Source organism: Lissotriton helveticus, chromosome 3_1, assembly GCF_964261635.1.
Source record: "Lissotriton helveticus chromosome 3_1, aLisHel1.1, whole genome shotgun sequence".
NCBI lineage: Eukaryota > Metazoa > Chordata > Amphibia > Caudata > Salamandridae > Lissotriton > Lissotriton helveticus.
In genome coordinates, this window is record NC_136061.1 from 236,800,125 (window position 1) to 236,822,058 (window position 21,934).

Here is a 21,934-nt window from a genome sequence, read left to right on the forward strand (position 1 = left end):
GCGGGCTCGCCCCAGCCATTCGTCTCCCACCTCCAGACTAAGGCCGACCTTCTGCATTTGCTGGGGTTTTCCATCAACCTGCCGAAATCGCACCTGATTCCCTCTCAGAAGCTCCTCTTCATCGGAGCGGTTCTGGACTCTGCGCAGTTTCGGGTTTATCCTCCCAAACAGCGAGTCCAGTGTACTCAGGCTATAATTCCGATCTTTCAGCCTCTATCCCGGGTTTCGGTCAGGATGATGCTCCAGCTCCTGGGCCTGATGGCCTCCTGCATCCTGCTAGTGGATCATGCCAGGTGGCATATGCGGGCTCTGCAGCGGGACATGAAGTTCCTGTGGGCGCAGCATCAGGGCAACCTGTCCGATCACGCCCAGATCTCAGAGGGCACTGCACGACACTTGCAGTGGTGGCTCACGAATCGCGATTAGGTCCATGGCAGATCCTCTCCCTTCCCCAACCGGAACACACAGTTGTGACGGACGCATCCCTTCTGGGATGAGGTTGCCACATGGGAGAGGTGGAGATCAGAGGCCTCTGGTCTCCGGCGGAATCCCGGCTCCATATCAACCTTCTGGAGCTTTGGGCGATCCGACTTGCAATGAAGGCATTCCTCGGCTCTGTCTTGGGGAGAGTAGTGCATGTGTTCACAGACAACACCACCGCCATATGGTACTGCAACAAACAGGGCAGGGTGGGGTCGTGGACCCTATGTCTGGAGGCTCTGCGCCTCTGGACATGGCTGGACCATCAGGGCATTTCCCTGGTGATTCAACACCTGGCAGGTTCACTGAACGCCAGGACGAACATACTCAGCCGCTGGTGCATGATGGACCACGAATGGCGTCTGAACACGGACGTGGTGCAAAGTCTATTTCAGCAGTGGGGAGAGCCTTGGTTAGATCTATTCGCCACCAAAGAGAACGCGCAATATCAGTTCTGCGCGTTGTAATTTCCAAGGCGGCACTCGCTAGTCAACGCTTTTCCTCGTGAGTGGAGTTGCGGTCTATCATACGCCTTTCTGTGTATACACTTCTACCCAGAGTGCTGAAGAAGATCAAGCGCAACCGGGCCCAAGTTATTCTTGTGGCTCCGGACTGGGCTAGACGAGTATGGTATGCGAGCTACTCAGCCTGGCAATCGATTCCCCCGCTCCGACTGACTCTTCGGGAGGATCTTCTGTCGCAGCAGCTGGGGAGGGTCCTCCACCCGAACCTGTCCAGCCTCCATCTCTTTGCATGGAGATTGAGCGGCGGACATTGACGTCTATCGACCTGCCTCCCGAAGTCTGTGAAGTTATCTTGTCAGCCTGGCATCCCTCCACTAAAACGGTATACGCCTGCAGGTGGAATACATTTGTGACATGGTGCACAGCAAAGGATGTGGATCCCCTTTCTGCCCCTCTTTCAGATGTCCTTCTATTTCTCCTCTCTGTGGCCCAGCAGGGCTCTGCTCTGGGCACTATCAAAGGCTATCTCTCAGCCATTTCAGCGTTTTTACGGTTTCCAGATTAGCTTTCCCTTTTCAAGTCCCCTGTTGTAAACAGATTCTTAAAAAGCATTACTCCTCTTTTCCCTCCTGTTCCTTTCATAATACCTCAGTGGGACTTGAACCTACTTCTGACCTATCAGATGTGTGCTAACTTTGAGCCACTTCACAATTGTCCTCTTCATCTTCTCACTTTAAATACAGCTTTCCTGGTCTCCATCACCTCTGCCAGAAGAGTGAGTGAGCTCCAGGCTCTTTCTTCAAGCCTCCATCCGGACAAAGTTGTTTTAAGGACTCGTCCATCTTTTCTGCCAAAGGTTGTCACTGCCTTTCACATCGGGTAGACCATCACTTTGCCCACCTTCTTTCCACCTCCGCATCCCTCTAAAGAGGAAGAGAGGCTTCACCATCTGGACCCAAAACGTGTGCTCTCATTCTACCGTAACTGCACACAACAGTTCTTGGTGGATGACCAGCTCTTTGTTGGCTACGTGGGCGCCAAGAAAGGTCTGGCCGTGCACAAGCGGATCACCTCTCGATGAGTCGTTCTGTGCATTAAGGCTTGTTATTCTTTGGCTAAAAAGGAGCCTCCGGTGGGGCTACGAGCCCATTCTACCAGGGCGACGGCAGCCACTACTGCTTTGGGACGGGGAGTTCTCTTGCATGACATCTGTCAGGCAGCTACTTGGGTCTCGCTGCACATGTTTACCAAGCATTACTGCCTGGACAACCAAGTCTGGAGAGATAGCTTCTTTAGCCGTTCTGTTCTCCAGGACATTCTGGTGTGATCTTGGTTTGCAGACCCACCACCGGGGTTGGTATTGCTGGGGTATCTATTCTAAGGTAAGGAATCTATCAGTACGTGTTTCTTTCAGATGCACAAGTTACTTACCTTCGGTAACGATATATCTGTTAGAAACATTAGTAGTGATAGATTCCTTACTGCCCCACCCATCCTCTCAGTTCTGCGAACTGATTTCTAGGGTTAAGGTCATCCCTTTCAGGGCCCTGGTTTCATGGCACCAGTTGTCAGTTTCTTGCATGGTTCAGCGTTCCTGACGCGGAAAGTCGTGTACAGAACTGACGTCCGCGCTCGTGGGCGCGTCTAAGTAGCTCCAGCGACGTCATCCCGGTACCAACGACGCACGCAGAGCCACACGACGACGCCTACCGACGCGCAGGGGCGCTGCTGATGAAAACTTTCCGGATCCAGTCTGACGCCTGGGGGTAATTCTAAGGTAAGGAATCTATCACTTATCACTACTAATGTTTCTTACAGATATATCGTTACCGAATGTAATTAACTTGTGTTTCTGTTAATATTGTTTCTGATCACTCTTAACTATTTCTTAACTAGATGGAGGAGGTCCATTTGGAATTGTTCCTCATTCATCTAGCATTGCTATCTATTGGTTAGGAGTTCATAGCTTCTTATTAAAGGTAAACCGTTCTGTTACACTTTAATCTCATAGCTAAGCAGTTGACAAAATGCTAGCTATATATGGTTTAAAAATGCAGCTTTCCTTTGTTTCACTCAAGAACAAATACATGTACCCTCTTCTCATGCCTACTAAACTATGCTAAAATACATCCTTATGCTCAGTCTAACCACATGGCATGTTGGCAGTACAAGGAAAAATAATACCAGATCAAAGATTCGGTCAGTGTTTGCTAAAATAGTAATGTGTTCAGTTATGATCAACCTGAGTGCATCCAAATGCTTGATGACTGCTCGAGCCACTGTAATAATACATGTCCTTTTTTAATTAGGGCATCTGACAAAGACACCGCACCACCACCAGAAGAATGTCTTCAGCTTCTAAGCAGAGCTACCCAGGTGTTCAGAGATGAATATATACTTAAGCAAGATCTGGCAAGAGAGGAAATCCAAAGAAGGTAACAATCCATTTTAGCGAGGAAGCACATCTGTTACAGATTAGAGGAGGCAAGGCAGAGAATCCATTTTATTCTCCTATTTTCCTTGCTTCTCAGATCTGTGTATTTATATAGGTGTTTTTTATCTTTTCTCATTGTGCATTATGCTTAAGGTTACAGACTTAATAACTTTTGCGTAGGCTTTCTTTCTTGGTTGAGGGTTTGCCTGAAGAATGTCACCCACCCCTTCCCTCCGATTAGGTGTATTAGATGGTTAGCTTCATCTCTACTTGCCTGTTTAAGGTTACACATTATCATTGGAGCATTTACTAACAATGGAGGGACATGCGGGTCGCTGACTCAACTTGTCATCCCTGAACAAAGTGATCAATAAGTTTTGAGTGTATTTGATGCATTTGCGTTTGATTCCCTTATTAGGGAAGATGGTCTGTGATTTCATTTCATCACCTACAGTATAGGTCGTTATTTTGAAACCATCTTGGATGGGGTTATGCGCCTGTGTTGGTGGAGGGAAAGATGGGAATCTTAGATTTGAAGACCGTTTTGCTGAATGTTAGTCTTAATGGCAGTTACTACAAGTGGGTGACAAATGTAGTGTTACTCAGGGAGTTTTGGGAGCTCAAGCTTTTACTCTGGCTTGAGAACTTCCATGTGTCTCGTTACATTCTCCACAGTGTGAAGCCCCGGTACTTTTAATGCATATCTAAATCAAGTGTTATTTGCTGCAGAACAAACGCTATATTTTTAAACCCACAAAGAGAAGAGGACAGGGGTTTCTTAAGTTTCAAGAACATTCTTGTATTGCTGCCATAGTATTTCACCTTCAGAGTATTGTAATTACTAGTTTCCAACCCATTGGGTACTAATGTTGTCAAAATATTTTATCTGCTCTGTTATCAACAACAATGCATTTATAGCAAATACCAGATGGCCAGGAGCATTGGTCTAAAAAGCTAACAAATTTGAAGATAGAACCTAAATTATGAATATTCTGCACCTTTGGAATATTCCCTTGCGCAACACTGAATCTGGAGATTTGTTCACCAATACTCCTTGTGTGCCAGTTGGTGGTGCCATATGGCACCGTTGTAACTTCATACTGACTAGGAAGTGATGGAGCAGAACCGCATACAAGCACCTCTTCTGCTCGCTGAAGTCCGTTCCATTATTTCCACGCACTTCGACACTGCGTTCCACTTACAACGTCCGCATACTCTAAACTTTGTCACAGACAGCGTGCCAGGAAGGATGTCTTCCTTGAAAACAACAACATTCAAGCTATGCCATGACTGCAGGAAATTGTCTGTCACAGACCTGCATGATGTCTGCCGATTGTGCTAGTCCTCCAGGTCACAACTCGAAGTCCTGCGATAAGTGCACCCAAAGCTCCATGGAGCGGGAAGTGAAGCTTTACGCTGCAGAGCATAAAATCATGTCTAAAAGAGGGGTCCTTCTCCAAGGTGCACTGCCATTCTTGACCACAAGGTGGTCATTCGAATTACCATTCAACTCTCAGAGTCTTCTGGCACGTTGAAAATGCGCTATACGTGCAAGGGAGCCAAACCTGATTGACATTAGTTTTATATTTACATAATAAAAGCACATGCCAGAAACGTGCATTTGACGCAATGGCATTTCATCACTCGTTACATAATCAATAAAACATCTTCAAACTGAAATGAAAAAAGGGTCTCTGCGCTGGAAGACATGATCCTTACAACATTTCAACTTTGGTACATTATGTTGAGACCAGTATTACCCTTAAGGACCTGTGATCAGCAGAAGCTACAGATGAATTAGCCTATGTTCTTCCTCTGAACCATTGACCTAAAGCATGAATATGCGTGAGTAGGTCCTGAACAAACCCCTAGTGATCCCCTTCTGATCTAAAAGTGACTAAATTCCCCATTGCACCCATACCATGCCTCGATTTCAGAGATGTGAGCACAATTTGTAAAATAACTGATTTTCTTTAACCCTCCTGCTACTCAGAATCTCCCCTAGCTTGGAGAGGCCGGACGGAGACAGAGTCCATGAATGCCAAGTGTACCCCTGACCACTTGTTATCTATGGAGTATTTGTTCCCTAGTAAATAAATTGAGGCATTGTTCTTTAGTATTAAAACCTTATGAGAAGTCCAACTGTGCATCCAAGAGAACATCTTTGTTCCTACAGCTACTCATTTCATCAACTGTGGATGGTGAAAGGCTCTTCTCTTAAATATCAGTCAACTCTTTTGACCAGAAGGATATAGAAGGATTTCAGTAGTTAACTGGCTGGTTTTATTTTAAATGGGCATCTATATAGCACAATCTTGTCCTATGCATTAGTGAATTTCTTCATATCGAGCACAATTATTATGTTCATGTGTGTGGCAGAAATAAAAAATGGATGTTTACAAAGGGTTGTGGAGGAAAACAAGAATGCAGGAATATGTATAGTTAGAATTAGCTTCCAAAAGACCAGTGAGAGAGAATGTGTAGGCGAAGCAGGAAGAGGTTATATGTCGAGAAATTGTCAAATGAGGGTTATTAGTGTTTTCCTGAAAGAATAGATGTGTGTGCATACTCGGATGAAGGGTCTATCTTTCTAGATGCAGGAGGTTTCATGAGAAATATTGTTTTCTTCGGTGTTTTGGTTTCCTGGGAGATCCCCAGTTTTTTTTTTAGATCTATGCTGCAGTATGACCGAAGAGAAATTGCCTTTTTAGTGGAGTAGTAAGGTCTGCTGGTTTGGATATATTTTGTAAATGATGTACAGTGATTTGGATTTTCTTATAAACTGTCCTTTACCCTCCCAAAGTAAGACTTAGCAAACCACAGTTTTAAATAATGTTAACTTTTATGGAGTCATTCACAAGCTCTCTACGAAATGGTGTCCTACTGAGACTTTTTGGAATTTGCACTATTTTAAATATTTTACATTATTTTAATTGCAGTATACAAAATAACACATTTAAGTGTAAAAACAAATAACTACAAACCTTAGTCAGTGTCACACATGCCTACTCTTTTCCATTGCACTTACATTTAACATTATTGGGAAAAACTATTGGGCAAAGTTAAATAATATGTAATCGGAGACTTCACTTATTAGATTTTCAAAATACATACTGGCATGAGAAAGAGTATGGCTTTGGAAGGGGTCAGCGTATTTCAAAGAAAGTAAACATTACGATCTCCTTTTGCTTGTAGTCTGAATGGTCTAACCCTATAGTTTTAAAAAACAATGCACATCGTTTTTAGCATGGTTTTATTTTTTTCTTCCACTAAAGGGTAAAGTTTTTGATTGGCCAAAAGACCAAACAGCTTGAAGATCTCAGCATCTGCAGAGAGGAGAGGTATGTTTATTGGTTCCAATACTGAGTTTCAGTAACAGAATGTTCGAGGCATATGGGCTGCAGATGGTACATTTATGAATAGATCGCCATCTGGTGTTGGGCTCGGATGATTGCACTTTGTTTTTCTTCTGGAGAAGTCTTTGTCGTCATAGGTGACTCCTCCTCTCGGTGTTAGTGCGCATGGGCATCGGCTCCATCCTTAGATTGTTTTTTTCCGCCATCGGGTTCGGATGAGGATCGAAGCGCTCCGGACCGACTTCAACAAAGAAGGTTATAACCGGCGCGTATTCCTTTCCAAATCGACGGTATCGTTATCGAACGCGACTTCACTCCATACCGACGCGGTTCGAAGGACGACGACTACGAGAAACTCGACGTAGTCCAGCCCGGGGTCCATGGAAAGGACTCCATTCAAAAAATGTCCAACGTGTGGTGCTAAGTTCCCACACAAGGACCTACACGAGGTGTGCAACCTCTGCTTGTCCCCTGGACACGAATCCAGGGACTGTGAGGCCTGTGCAGCGTTCTCGTCAAAATCGACGATTAGAAACCGTCGAGCCCGAAGACACGAGGTATCGAGAATGCAGTCACAAGCAATCCCGGAGCTGTTCGAGGACCAGCACCCAGAAGAGGAGGAAGAAGAGGCCGACGAGGCGGGGTCAGAAGCGGACGAGTCCGACGTCGAGGAAATCGACGTCCAACAAACCGTGAGTGACGACGTCCCTTTACCGAAAAACAGACCCCGCACGGTGTCGACCCCGCCCTCGAGCCCGGTCAGACAACCGAAAAAAGTTTCCAACGCCCCGCCTTCGAGCCCGGCAACGAAACAGAAACTGAAACACTCGGTCCCCCATCATAGTGGTTCCGGTTCCGATAAACCGACCACATCGACACCGAAGCACCAGGTCAAGGAAAGCTCGAAGTCGAAGCAGTCCATGTCGACACCGAAGCACGCTTCGGTGCCGAAAACACCCTCGACACCGGGGACATCTTCGATACCGAAGAAGTCGGATCCGAACAAAACTTCGGCACCGAAAATACAAATGGACATTTCAAAGAAAAAACACCTTTCGGAACCGAAAACTGCGGTACCGACACAGGAACACAGAACGGATCCTAAACAAAAGACTTTGTTTATTGACCCAAAGACTGGCAAGGTAGCCACAGAACTACCTAAAAAGAGGAAACATGAACATTTGGACGACAAGGCTCATCCAAAGAAGAGAACAATGGGGACGAATACAACTCCTCCCCCTTCTCCCAAACCTCACACACCATCTTCGCCTCTTCCTCACAATAGGCCAGATATTCCTCCCACACGTCCATCTACACCTACAACAGATGGAGAGAGTGACACAGGGGAGGGGGGACACCCTGGGGATGATGAGGACACAATCCCAGAGGAGGCAGACCCATGGGAGGAGTATAATGTGGGATCAGGTAATGATACCGACCTTGAGTCATATCCCTCAAAACCTTCACCTCCTGATGACAATACTGGGTTTGCACAACTCATTACTAGAGCAGCAACATTTCATAAGGTAGACCTACATACAGAACCTCTAGTACAGGACTTCTTATTAGAAACACTACCTACTGCACAAAAAACATCAGGAACACTACCAATGCTAAAGGGCCTTCTCAGTCATACATCAGAGATATTCAAAGACCCAGTGAGGGCTAGGGTATTGAACCCAAGAATTGATAAAAAATATAGGGCAGCTCCAAAAGACCCAATATACATTAAGGGACAAATTCCTCTAGACTCACTAGTGGTCACAAACGCTCGCAAGAGAGCAAACTCTTTATCTACAGGAGAAGCTCCACCTCCTGACAAAGAGTCTAAACTAATAGATGCCTCTGGCAAGAGAGTAGCATCTCAAGCGGCAAACAGTTGGCGCATAGCTAATACGCAAGCACTACTTGCAAGGTATGACAGAGCGCATTATGATGAGTTAGAAACACTCATCAAACATCTCCCTAAAGAACATCAAAAGAGAGCAGATCAACTTATACAAGAAGGGAAGTTAATTACTAACACTTCAATAAAGTGCGCCCTAGACGCGGCAGAAACTGCGGCAAGGTCGACAAATACAAGCATCATGTTAAGGAGACATGCATGGCTCAGAGTGTCAGGGTTCAAACAAGAGGTACAAACATCGTTACTGAACCAACCTTTTGATGGGAAAACACTTTTTGGCACAGGGACAGATGAGGCCCTAGAAAAGATGAAAAAGGATACAGAAACGGCTAAATCAATGGGAGCATTGCAACAGCCGACACAAAGAGGTTCCTTTCGTAGATCCACCTATAGAGGAGGATCCAAAAGTACAGGTACAAACCAACAGCAAACCTCTTTTACACCTACATCACCCAGAGGTAATTCTAGAGGTGGATACAGGGGTAACAACAACAAGGGTAGAGGTCGCGGAAACAACAACAACCGCAACTCTCCAACCCCAAAACAGTGACTTCATAGAGCTTCCCCCAGACCATATAACACCGGTAGGGGGACGCCTATCACAGTTCCTACCTGTCTGGGAAAACATCACATCAGACAAGTGGGTAAGACAAATTATCCAACATGGTTATTGCCTAGAACTCACAGCTACCCCACCAAACATCCCCCCCAAACAGCGTCCAATGAAACAAGATCACCTGACACTATTAAAACAGGAAGTAATATCACTGCTAGAAAAGCATGCCATAGAGAAGGTTCCACAGCACCAACAGGGAACAGGAGTATACTCCCTATACTTCCTAATCCCCAAAAAGGACGGGTCTCTAAGGCCAATACTGGACCTAAGACCTCTCAACGCATACATAAATTCGGAACATTTCCACATGGTCACGCTCCAACAAGTACTTCCTTTACTGAAGAAAGGGGACTTTCTTTCTACACTGGATCTAAAAGACGCTTACTTTCATATCCCTATTCACAAAGCCCACAGGAAATACCTCAGGTTTGTGGTAGAAGGACAACATTATCAGTTCAAAGTCCTTCCATTTGGTGTCACGACGGCACCAAGGGTGTTCACAAAATGCCTGGCAGTGGTAGCAGCTCACCTAAGAAGACAACAAATTCATGTCTTCCCATACTTGGACGACTGGCTAATAAAAGCCAGGTCGCAAGAGGAGTGTCTGCAACACACACAAAAGACAATTCAGCTACTACACCAGCTAGGGTTCACGGTGAACTACACAAAGTCACACCTACAACCAAACAAGGTTCAACAATATCTGGGGGCTACTATAGACACAGAAAAAGCCAAAGTGTACCCCAACCCAGTCAGGGTCCAAGCAATGCTTACAATCATTCAGAGATTTCAGCCACAACACTCACTAACAGCAAGAGTGTTCATGCAGCTTTTAGGCATGATGTCATCCTGCATACTGCTAATACCATATGCAAAACTACAAATGCGTCCGCTACAAGAATGCTTAGCGACACAGTGGAATCAGGCTCAAGGGCAGATTACGGATCTGGTGTTGGTAGACGACCGCACACACCGCTCTCTGAAGTGGTGGAACAGAACAAACATTACCAAGGGGCGGTCGTTCCTAGAGCCAATTCCACAGGTGACAATAACAGCAGACGCATCGCTCACCGGATGGGGAGCACATATGGACAAGTACACAGTACAAGGAAGGTGGAGTGTGCAGGAAAGAACACTACACATCAACTATCTAGAACTACTGGCAGTGTTTCTAGCATTGAAAGCCTTTCTGATACATGTTATCCACAAAGCAGTCCTGATCAGAACAGACAACATGACAGCAATGTATTATATTCAAAAACAGGGGGGGACGCACTCTCTCCAATTATCCAGACTAGCACAGGAAATTTGGAGATGGGCCATTCCTCAAAACATCTATCTGTTAGCCGAACACCTACCAGGAGTTCAAAACCAGATAGCAGACATCTTAAGCAGACAGTCGGAACAAATACACGAATGGGAACTGCACCAACAAATACTGCAGCCATTCTTCCAAAGATGGGGACAACCAGAGATAGACCTATTTGCCACTCATCAGAACGCAAAATGCCAAAGCTTCGCGTCCAGGTACCCACATCACCTGTCGCAGGGCAATGCGTTATGGATAAATTGGTCCAACAAATTTGCATACGCTTTTCCCCCTCTCCCACTAATCCCATTAGTGGTCAGGAAACTGCAAAAACATTCAATGACCATGATACTAGTAGCACCCACGTGGGCAAGACAGCCGTGGTTCACCACGCTCTTGCAACTCTCACAAGTGCCACATCAAAAGCTACGAATTCTACCCATGCACCTTACACAGAACCATGGAGAAATAATGCACCCAGATCCAACTCAATTGAACTTAGCGATCTGGCTCCTGAAATCCTAGAATTTGGGTACTTAGATCTCCCCCCAAGTTGCATGGAAATAATTAAACAAGCGAGACGTCCAACCACCAGAGCATGCTATGCAGCTAAGTGGAAGAGGTTTGCTATACACTGTACTAATAACAATATCAACCCTCTAGACGTATCAACAAGGGAGATTATTTGCTACTTATTACACTTACAGCAATGTAATCTAGCGTACACATCTATCAGAGTACATCTAGCAGCTATAGCAGCATACCTACAAAACAGGCAGCGCATATCACTGTTCAGAGTACCAGCGATAAAAGCATTCATGGAAGGTCTTAAAAGAGTCATTCCACCAAGATTACCACCTTCCCCAGTCTGGAACCTCAACGTAGTACTCACCAGACTAATGGGGCCACCCTTCGAACCTATGCATAGGTGCGAAATACAATTCCTTACATGGAAGGTGGCATTCCTTATAGCTATTACCTCACTCAGAAGAGTAAGCGAATTACAGGCATTAACAATACAAGAACCATTCCTACAGTTACACCAGAATAAAGTGGTTCTTAGAACAAACCCAAAGTTCTTGCCTAAAGTAATTTCAGCATTCCACATCAATCAGCCAGTGGAATTACCAGTCTTCTTTCCAAAGCCACAGACGGTGGCAGAAAGGGCTCTACATACACTAGATGTTAAAAGAGCCATTTTGTACTACATAGAAAGAACACAAGACTTCAGGAAAACTAAACAACTATTTGTAGCATTTTCCCCAACACATAAGGGCAATCCTATCTCTAAAGCAGGCATCGCAAGATGGATTGTAAGATGTATACAAATATGTTACATTAAAGCAAAGAGAACATTAACTGTTCCTCCTAGAGCTCATTCCACAAGAAAACTAGGAGCATCTATGGCATTCTTAGGGAACATTCCCCTAGATGACATATGTAGAGCAGCAACTTGGTCTACACCACATACATTCACAAAGCACTACTGTGTTGATGTACAGGCTGCACAACAAGCCAGAGTGGGCCAAGCTGTATTAAAAACTCTATTTCAGACAGTTGCGACAGACACTGGTGACCACCGCTAGGGAGGTAACTGCTGTACAATCTATTCATAAATGTACCATCTGCAGCCCATATGCCTCGAACGGAATATGCTACTTACCAGTATGCATCTGTTCTTGGCATAGAGGGCTGCAGAGTGGTACATGCCCTCCCTGCCTCCCCGGAAACCTGTGTCTGTCCCAACATTATCTTATTTAGATACATTTACATGGGCATATCTTTATGTACTATACTACACTACTCCATCTAACCCTACTATGGCAAAACAATCTAAGGATGGAGCCGATGCCCATGCGCACTAACACCGAGAGGAGGAGTCACCTATGACGACAAAGACTTCTCCAGAAGAAAAACAAAGTGCAATCATCCGAGCCCAACACCAGATGGCGATCTATTCATAAATGTACCACTCTGCAGCCCTCTATGCCAAGAACAGATGCATACTGGTAAGTAGCATATTCCTTACTTATGTGTAGTCAATGGTATTTTTACAGTAAATTCTTTATTGTTCCAAAAATCTTATTGAACCAGATAACTTGATTTTAGATACAGCTCCATTTTCCTATGAAGGTTATCTTAATCTGCTTCGGGTTTTCACTGACTACTTTCCCTTTTAATGTTAGGAAAAGCCTTCGAGAAATGGCAGAGCGCTTAGCAGACAAATACGAAGATGCCAAAGAGAAGCAGGAGGACGTCATGAGCAGGTAAGTTATGCATATATTTTTTATTTATTTATTATTTTATTTTCCAATAAAAGTACAACAAATCATAACATGAGGAAACCAAACAAGATATTGCACAATACAAATCAATAGATTGATGCGAAGTAAAGATCATAGGGCACATGGTTACAGTTCATTATCGGTGTTACAGGAGTCCGGACAATAGATTAGGGTACATCTAGTTTAACTTTACTATTGGATGCATCTTGGGCCGATGTAGGGGGGGCTGGTCGTACTCTGCTCTTACCTAGTCTAGCGAGAGCAAGTTGTTACCAAGGATATGTGTATGTGTTTATATATTCGTGCACATTAGTCATCACAGTCTTCTCTTAGGTAGGGTGTCAGTGGTTCCCATACGTCTCTGGGGCGAGATGATGGTGGCAGGAGGTTGGCGTATGTAGTGAGTTGGTCCTTACAGTATGTGAGGTTAGACAGCCATTCTTTAAATTTGGGAGCTCGCCCTCTGCCCCACCTGTATGCCAGCCTGCGTTTAGCGAGCAATAATTTCCTACAAGTCTGCTGTGTATTCCAGGAGGGTTATCATGGGGGTGTCTGGGATAGTGAGCCCAGTCATTTTAGATCGTGCCTCTAGCACCTTACCCCAATATCAAAAACAGCATTCTTTCTTCAACCCCGCCCCACCCTCTTAGGCCTGACCCTTCCTTGCTCTCTTCCAACTCCATGCAGCTGGCACAGATTCCTCCAATCTCGGAGACGGAGCTTCTCGCCCTCTTAAAAAAGGTTACCTCCGGATCCCCCACGGACTGTTGCCCCCCCCTGATTCTCCGTGAGGCCTTTACAGCCTGCCCTCCCCCCCCCTTTGGCCCTGCTGAACAACTCTCTCTCTTCTGGCCTAGTCCCTTGGTCGTTTAAAAGAGCAGAGGTTGTGCCCATTCTGAAGAAACCTACGGCAGACCCCACGGTTATGAGTAACTACCGTCCTATATCCCTCCTCCCCTACCTCAGTAAAGTCATTGAGTCTCATGTCACCAACATCTTGAGCACCTTCATTGAAGACTCTCACTTCCTTGATCCCCAACAAGCTGGATTTCGACCCAACCACTCTACGGAATCTGTTATACTTTCAGTTATGGAGGAGTTGCGGAGAGGGGCTGATTCCAACACCAGCCAGGCCTTGGTGCTCCTGGACTTGTCGGCCGCCTTTGACACGGTCGACCATAACATCCTGGTCGACCGTGTCGAGGAGGCTGGCATCCGGGGTACCGCCCTTGACTTGGTTCGCTCCTTTTTGAGCAATCGCCGCCAAGCGGTTCGGCTCTCTCAGTTTTCTGCTGACGAGGTTGAGCTAACCTGCAGCGTCCCGCAGGGCTCCTCCTTATCTCCTCTTCTTTTTAATTTTATACCTCACTCCCCTCATTCGGTCATTACGCGGCAGCGGTGTCACCGCGTTCAACTACGCGGACGACATTCAGTTGGTTTTCGATATCAGTTCCTCGGACCATTCCGAGAACAGGCCTATATTCCGCCAGGGCTACGTTTGCTCAAAACAGAAACAATGCCGGAGTATCCAATGATTAACTAATGTACTTGAAGTCACGAATGGGGGCGCTACTCTCTTCAGAGGGAAGGATCTACACTCTACATATTTATTCTGATCTTGTCAGGGATGATAGATGCTGTAGCCCTACATGCATGGTCTACCCTATTGGCCCTGCTGATTTCAAATTAATGAACAAAACTGTATCTGTGGTTGTAGAGCCATGGGAGGTTTATGCAGATTATGGTACTGTGTTTGCACTGTACACACTGATGGGAAAATCATAACTCTGTTGTTTGTCTGGGCCCTCCCTTTGTGCATCACTGCAATTTGTGTGGATTATATGGAGGGGGCACTTTGCTATAGTATGTTGCTATAGTATGTTGTACAAACCAGGTATAAACAACTGGCGGTCATTATGGAAGCCCATACAATGTCGGAAATGTTCAGTCTGCATCACTAATGTATACCTGACCACATCCACTATGTTGGATGGAGTTGTGTGCACTTGGTGGACCCCCTAAGCGGGTGTTCCCCAATCAAAGTTAGGTTATGTTGTTTTTTTCCACAGGGGAATGTCTTTAGCATGGTTGGGATGCTGAAGTGGATTGGGTGGGGTGGCGGGTGTTGGGAACTGTTATGCAGACCAATGTACTTGAGAGACATCGCTGAAGTCCAGAGCCATAACGAGATGTACAGCACCATTAGTTTTATCCTAGAAAACGATAGCAATGCATGCTGCAAGCTCTACACGTCAACACACTGGGCATCAATGGTTAGAGATGTCCACAGAGAGACTGCAATCTAAACACTTAAACTTGTCAACTTGGAATGTTAGGGGGCTTAAAAACCCAAAAAAAATTAGACAAATATTTGCATATTTTGACAGGCTGCAGGTTGACATCGCCCTCCTGCAAGAAACACATATTGCACCTTACTCTAACACTCACATAGGACGAAGATGGGCGGAGTCAATACACAATTCGTCCTACTTCTCCTACTCTAGGGGAGTCGCTATACTGATTAAGAAAGGATTGCAATTTAATATAGACACTACCGTTTCAGACGAGCTGGGGTGCTATGTTATTATAACGGGAACACTGAGGGGGCAGAGACTGGCTTTAATTAATACATATGGCCCAAATATAGATGACCCCGAATTTTACCATACATTATGGCGCAAACTCCATGATTTACCGGACATCCTCTTGCTTTGGCGGGGTGATTTTAATATCGCACTACATGACGGACTTGACAGGTCAGGAACATCAGTGGAACCTCACAAACGAGAATTGGGCAAATTAAAAGATATTATGACCGATATGCGTCTTACTGATGTTTGGAGATCCCGACACCCTGGTCATCTGGAGGCCACACATGTCAGCAGCTCACAACAGCTGGTCCTGTATCGATTATTGGCTGGATTCGGACGACATACTACTATGAACTCATTCCGTAAATCACTTGTCCAGGACACTGTCAGATCCAACCCACTATTACTTGCCATGACCATGCCACACTATGTACCACCCCCTTATAGCTGGAGGTTCAATGCAAAAGCATTCTAGATTCAGTGTATACTGACACCATTAGTCATTCTATAACAGAGTATTTTTACCTCAATCAACCCACTACTGAAGATCCTGGCCTACTAAGGGAGGTTTTTAAAGCTACTATTCGGTGTGTCTGCATAAGCACTCCAGCTGGCATTCTCAGAGATATACGACGATTTGAAGTTCCAGACATGCAGCTTTTACTTTTTAGTAGCACAGAGTGGATATGCATACCACTGGTTTCACCCTGACGCACGGGACTCACACAATATTCAACCGCTATCCACCACATGCTGGGCATGGAAAAAACTACTCACGAAAACAGGATCAACATTTTCTCTTCAGGGGTGTGGCTAAGCCGTGGTTCGAAATGGCCGCACGGAGCTGAAGCTCTCCCGGCCGCAGTAACCGATCTGCCTTTTCCGGGACTCCAATGCGGCTCAAAACACTGTGACAGCCTGGGAATCGGAGCGGAGACGTCCTGGCATCGGTGGCGACAAGCAGATGAGCCCCTATGCAGAGGAACGGACGTGATTAAGGCTGCACCCAGCCGATGCGTTCTTCAAGATGGCGGCGAGGCAGAGATTCCCGGGAGCGAGATTCGCTGCAGACTGAGGAGGCGGACATACGCCTGAGCAGGGGCGGTGCGGTAAGTGGCGGCGTGCGCGTCAGGGTGCCCGGAGCACAGCGGGCGCCCTGCGATCCTGGGGGTCTGTTCGGCCTCCCGTGCGGTGTATGTGAAGTGCCCCCAAAGCCGCGAGTGCCGCTGATTGCATGGAGGGGCCCTGTGTGCCTCTTTTAGTGCAGGCCCCGACAGCGGCCTCGCGTGTCCCATCTGCCCAGCGCTCTTGGGGGTGCAAACTTTGCTGTGTTCCGGCACCTGGGTGCGTGCTGTGCGCCCCCCCCCCCCCTTCCTTCCCTTGCCTAGAAACAACAGCGATCTGCCTGCTAATCCTCTCCCCCACCTGGTTAACTCAACAGGGGTGATACACGAGCAGGCAATTCCCCCATTGTGGCGCCATCGCAGACAAGTAAGCAACATCTACCTGTGTTGTGCCCACCCCGATGCCACAGCGTTCTGCCACTGCACAGTTGCACTTGCCTCACGACGAACTGGGCCACTTATTGCGTCAATGCTTTCCAACACGCTCCTTCAGACGCAGTCCTGAGCTACTCAGCGGGCGGACGCCGGCACAGAACCGTGTTAAGCCATCCTGTTAATTGCTCACTGCACGAAGGTATTCCTGGTCACACCCCATCAGCTGCCCAATATAAAAACTGGACGCGCACTCATTCTTCAAATCATCCAGTGCTGTCGCGGCATGAGCTGCAAAGACCCTAAACAGCGCCTACTACCCTTTGAAAAAATAGTGGAAGCTACCCGTGACCAGCCTAGCAACTTGGCGGAAGGTGGGCAGCCACTCACCACTTCGGAGGACAACACCAGCCAGTTAAGCCCACTACTACTGGAGATGAGGGCAGGATTCAAAGCGCTAGATGTGTGCTTTGACGTGTTGGACAAACACATGGCAGAGCTGGGTACAAAGATCCAGATGCATGACCGGCACCTCGATGTAGTAGAATTCCCCACATCGGACCTGGAGGATGGAATGGTGCATTCTTTGAAAAGGATTGATCGCGCGGAACGTATCCTCAAGGATTTCGCGATAAAGAATGAGGACTTGGAGGCGCGTAGCCGCCGTAACAACATTCGCCTTTTGGGAGTGCCCGAATCCACAGCTGCTGGACGCATGGACACTATGGTGGAGACGATCCTGACTGACTTGTTTGGCAGGGATGCCTTCACTCCGGGTTTTGTGGTGGAGTGTGCCCATAGATCACTTGGCCCCAGACCTAACCCGGGGTGCCCGCCTACGCCCATAATCGCACGAATAATGAACTTCAGGGACAGGGATACAGAACTGCGATTGGCACGTGGGCGAGGCGAAATCTCTTGGCAGTGCTGCAAATTGTCTCTATACCCGGACTTCACCGCTATGGTTCAGGACGCAAGAAGGAAATACCTCGGAGTTAAAGCGACACTCAGGAACCTTGGGCTGAAATATGGTATGCTGTATCCTGCCAGACTGCGAGTGGAGGTCAACGGGCGGGCCCGAGTTTTTGAGAATCCTACAGAGGTGCAGGAATTTTGCCACACTTATGAACTCAATACCAAACGCTCCTTTGAGACAGACACCACCTCTCCACCACGTAGTGGCTCGGTTGCCAGCATGGACCTGTTCTCTAGCTCTGGTCCTGGCTGACTGACTCTTGATTTACTTATATATGCCGCACATTTGATTATTTGTTGTTAATGCTGGGAATTGGCTTGTTCTGTATAATATTTTGCTCAGGTTACTAGGCCGTAGGATAGTAAACGCCCCCTTTTTGGTGTTCACCTAGCTCTAGATTTGTGACGACAAATGTACCCTAATTATTTGTTTTTCATCATATTGAGGGTGCCACTGGTATCATGCACTGTTTTTGAAAAGTTGGTATTGCCTCTCCGGATGGGCGGGAAGGCTGGGTGGGGGTGGTGGGAGGGGGTTTGGTTATTATTTCTTTGCACTGAGTTTACTGTACGTTTGCTCACAGACACATTTGCCAGGTACAAGTATTGGTTATTCATTGATTTTTTTTTTTTTTGTAAAACAATTCTTATTGCAGGTTTGCAGTACATCTGATATCACACAGTTAGCAGTGCTACGTCAACCCTCGATCATCCATCCCGCCATACTTTTCTATACACAGCCTTTCAGCCCACATCCCGGAGGTCGGGCGGCACTCAGCAAAGGGGACAAGCCCATCGTCCAGTGTCATAGCAATTGCACTCCACACAGTCGAAAAACGTGTACTTCTGCTTTTGTGGTTGTGCATCCCCCCTCCCCGTGGCACAATCCAGAACACTTCAATTCGAACTCTCCCCCTTTCCCCCCTCCCCCTCCCCCGTGACTTCACCATTTGCGTAGGAATGCATTCTCTTGACTACCTGTATGGGTTCTTCCAGGAATTGGTGCGTAATCAGTTATGTGGTGTTGCTGGTGCGGCCTGGGGGCTGTCATTATGTGTGTTCAGAGCTTCCTCGTCTTCCTGCAGAGTGCTATCTCGCAGTGCCTGCACTATCATCTCCCATGCTGCAGTCGTGTCTGTTGCTCTCTTGTCTGGGCGTTTTCGGGCTGCTTGGTATCTGAGCGTGCTTTCACAAGTAGCCCATTTTAGAAGCTCATTCACCCATTTTCTGTGTGTGGGACCTACCCTCGCCTTCCATACTCTCGTAATTTCTCTCTTGGCCAGAATCAATCCCAGGTCTATAAATTTACTAGTGGTTTTAGTCTTAGGTGTGTGCGGGAACCAGTGTAATATGCAGGTCGCCATGTCAAAGGTCACTGTTCTGTCGGTGGCCTTGTTAAGCGTCTCCCCTATCGCCCGCCAGTATTCATGCAGTTCCGGGCTGTTCCATAACATATGGTCTAGCTCCGCCCCTTCCAGGGTGCAGCGTGGGCACCTCGCCTTGGTCGATCCAAAGAGTCTCTTAATTCTGCCCGGTGTCATGTAGGCTCTATGTAAGATGTAGAAATGGATCTGTTGGAATCTCGCGTTTCTCGTGCTCTTACTAGCCCGTCGCACTATCTGGGCCCAGGCGGCATCCGGTATGCCTTTGCCAATGTCTACTTCCCACTTAGATTTAAGCGCCGTGAGTGGCGGAAGGTTCTCCCTCACCATTCTGGAATACAGGCACGTCACTGCCTTATAGGTCCCCGCCGCCATCATTGTATATTGGCAAGCCATGGTGGTGGTCGGTTCCGTCAAGCCCCCCTTCCAATGTGCTCGGATGGCCCTCGTCACTGCTGCGTGTAATAAGTAATCTCCTCGCGGAAGGCCAAATCTCTCCTGCAGGTCCTGGTAGGGTATCAGTGCCCCTTCCTCATACAAGTCACCAAGCACCTGCAGCCCCGCCGCCTCCCATTGCTGCAGCGGTGACCAATCCCCCCCATGTGGGAGCGCAGTCACCATCCCAAGCGGGATTTCAGGGGCATATGGGTGCTGCGGACCCGCTCGGCGCTGCAATCGGTTCCAACACAGCCTGAACGTCTGTTCTTCAGGAGTTAAACCTGTCAGGGCAATCTTCTGTTGCAGAGTTATGTACGCTAGTACGTGACGCGGCGTCCCCCGCTCTCTTTCCTGTTCCGGGCCACGGTAGACTTTTGCTACTTCTTGCGTGAAGAGCTGCAATTGAGCCGCAAGATAGTAGAGCTCAAAGTCCGGTGCGGCTAGACCGCCCTCGTCCTTCGGACGGATGAGCGTTGTCAGTGCCACTCTGCACCTCCCCGAGTTCCATATAAAGGAAGTGACCTGCAAACGTAATCTATGGAATACAGAGCGGGGCACCCAGAGGGGCAGAGTGCGGAAGTAGTAGAGCAGGCGCGGCAAGGTGATCATTTTTAGTAGGGAAATACGGCCTATCGGCGACAGCGGTAGAGTGGCCCAGAACTCCATAATACCCCGTAGTGTTCTTATGCATCGTCCAATGTTACCCTCCAGCATGTCCGCTGCCTCATGGTATACGTACACCCCTAGATACTTCAGACAGGTGGGGGCCCACTGCAGCTGCAGTCTACAATGTGGTTGCGGTGTACCTTGGCGTAGTGGGAACAAACACGTCTTTGACCAATTCACCTTTAATCCTGATATCCTACCGAATGTTGCCAGCATTCCCTCCGCTCCCTCCAGTGCTCCTTCCGCATTTTCTAGAAATAGTAACAGATCATCCGCATAAAGCGAGATATGTTGCGTGCCTCTGCTGCTGTCTAGGCCTCTGAAATGAGTCCCTGTCCTCGCCTCCGCTGCTAGAGGCTCGATCGCCAGAGCGAACAACAGGGGTGACAGAGAGCACCCCTGTCTGGTTCCTCGCTCAACTGGATATTGCCGTGAAATAAGAGGGCCCACTCGCACTCTAGCCACTGCCGCAGCATACAACACCCGAGTCCAACTGATGTAGCCCTCTCCGAGACCGAATTTCTCCATAGTTTAGTATAGGTACTCCCATTCTAGGCTGTCGAAAGCTTTCTCTATGTCAATGGACAGCACTAGAGGCGTTGGGGCCGCCGTGCACGGGTCAGCCAACAGCCGTGTGAGTCTTCTAATGTCTATGGTGGTGTTGCGTGCTGGGATAAATCCAGACTGGTCTGGGTGTATCAGGGTAGGCAGATGCTGCAACAACCTAGTCGCAAGTATGGCACTCAGGATTTTATAGTCTGTAGTTAGCATGGAGAGCGGTCTATAGGAAGCCGGATCATCGCTCTCCCTTCCCTGTTTCAATAATGGGAACACCAGCGCTTCCCGCATAGCCTGCGGGAGACAGCCCGCAGTTTTGGCCTCGTTGTACACCACTTGGAGGCGGGGTTCAAGGACGTCCGAATACTTGCTATAGAATTCGATGGGTAAGCCATCAAGCCCCGGCGTTTTGTTGCGGGCCATATGGTTTATCGCTGCTGTGATTTCGTTGCTCTCTACGTCTCTACCCAGATCTTCCGCCTGCTCCTGTTGCAGTCGAGGCAATTGTAGGTCCTCGAGATACCCATCGATGTCAGTGCCATGCCCCGCTAGTGTACTCTTATAAAGGGCCGCATAAAATTGCTGAAAAACCTCTAGTATCCCAGGTTGGGTGTACTCCATTTGCCCGTCCGCCATCGTAATGGATAGTATCGGTGGACTCCGTTTAGTGGGGTTGGCCAGCCACGCTAGTAACGTCCCAGATTTATCCCCTTCAGCATGTGCCCTCAGCAGATAAGCCTTGTGGTCGAAGCTTCGGAGGCGTTCCACCTCCACCGCCACCGCTTCTCTAGCTCGGTTCACCTCCTCCTGCTTTTCAGGGCAGCCAGGTCTCGCCCTCTCGGCCTTCCTCAGATTATCATCGGCCTTAGTCAGATCATCCTGCAAAATCCTGCGCACCCCCGCGTGCTTCCCTATGCATTGGCCTCTTATGGTCGCCTTAAGGGCGGTCCATTCCATTGCTCTAGAGGCCGTGGATCC

At 47.5% G+C, this 21,934-nt stretch overlaps 1 protein-coding gene across 2 annotated transcripts in view; it reads left to right on the forward strand.

Annotated features, from left to right (window-relative positions):
- The window catches only part of NUP88 (nucleoporin 88), a 362,163-nt gene that overhangs the window by 228,629 nt on the left and 111,600 nt on the right, over nucleotides 1-21,934 (forward strand). For both annotated transcript variants that reach the window (XM_078679698.1, XM_078679699.1), the window contains exons 12-14: nucleotides 3,254-3,379; nucleotides 6,654-6,719; nucleotides 12,752-12,832. In XM_078679698.1, coding sequence (XP_078535824.1) covers nucleotides 3,254-3,379; nucleotides 6,654-6,719; nucleotides 12,752-12,832 — 273 coding nt within the window. The remainder of the gene's footprint in view (nucleotides 1-3,253; nucleotides 3,380-6,653; nucleotides 6,720-12,751; nucleotides 12,833-21,934) is intronic.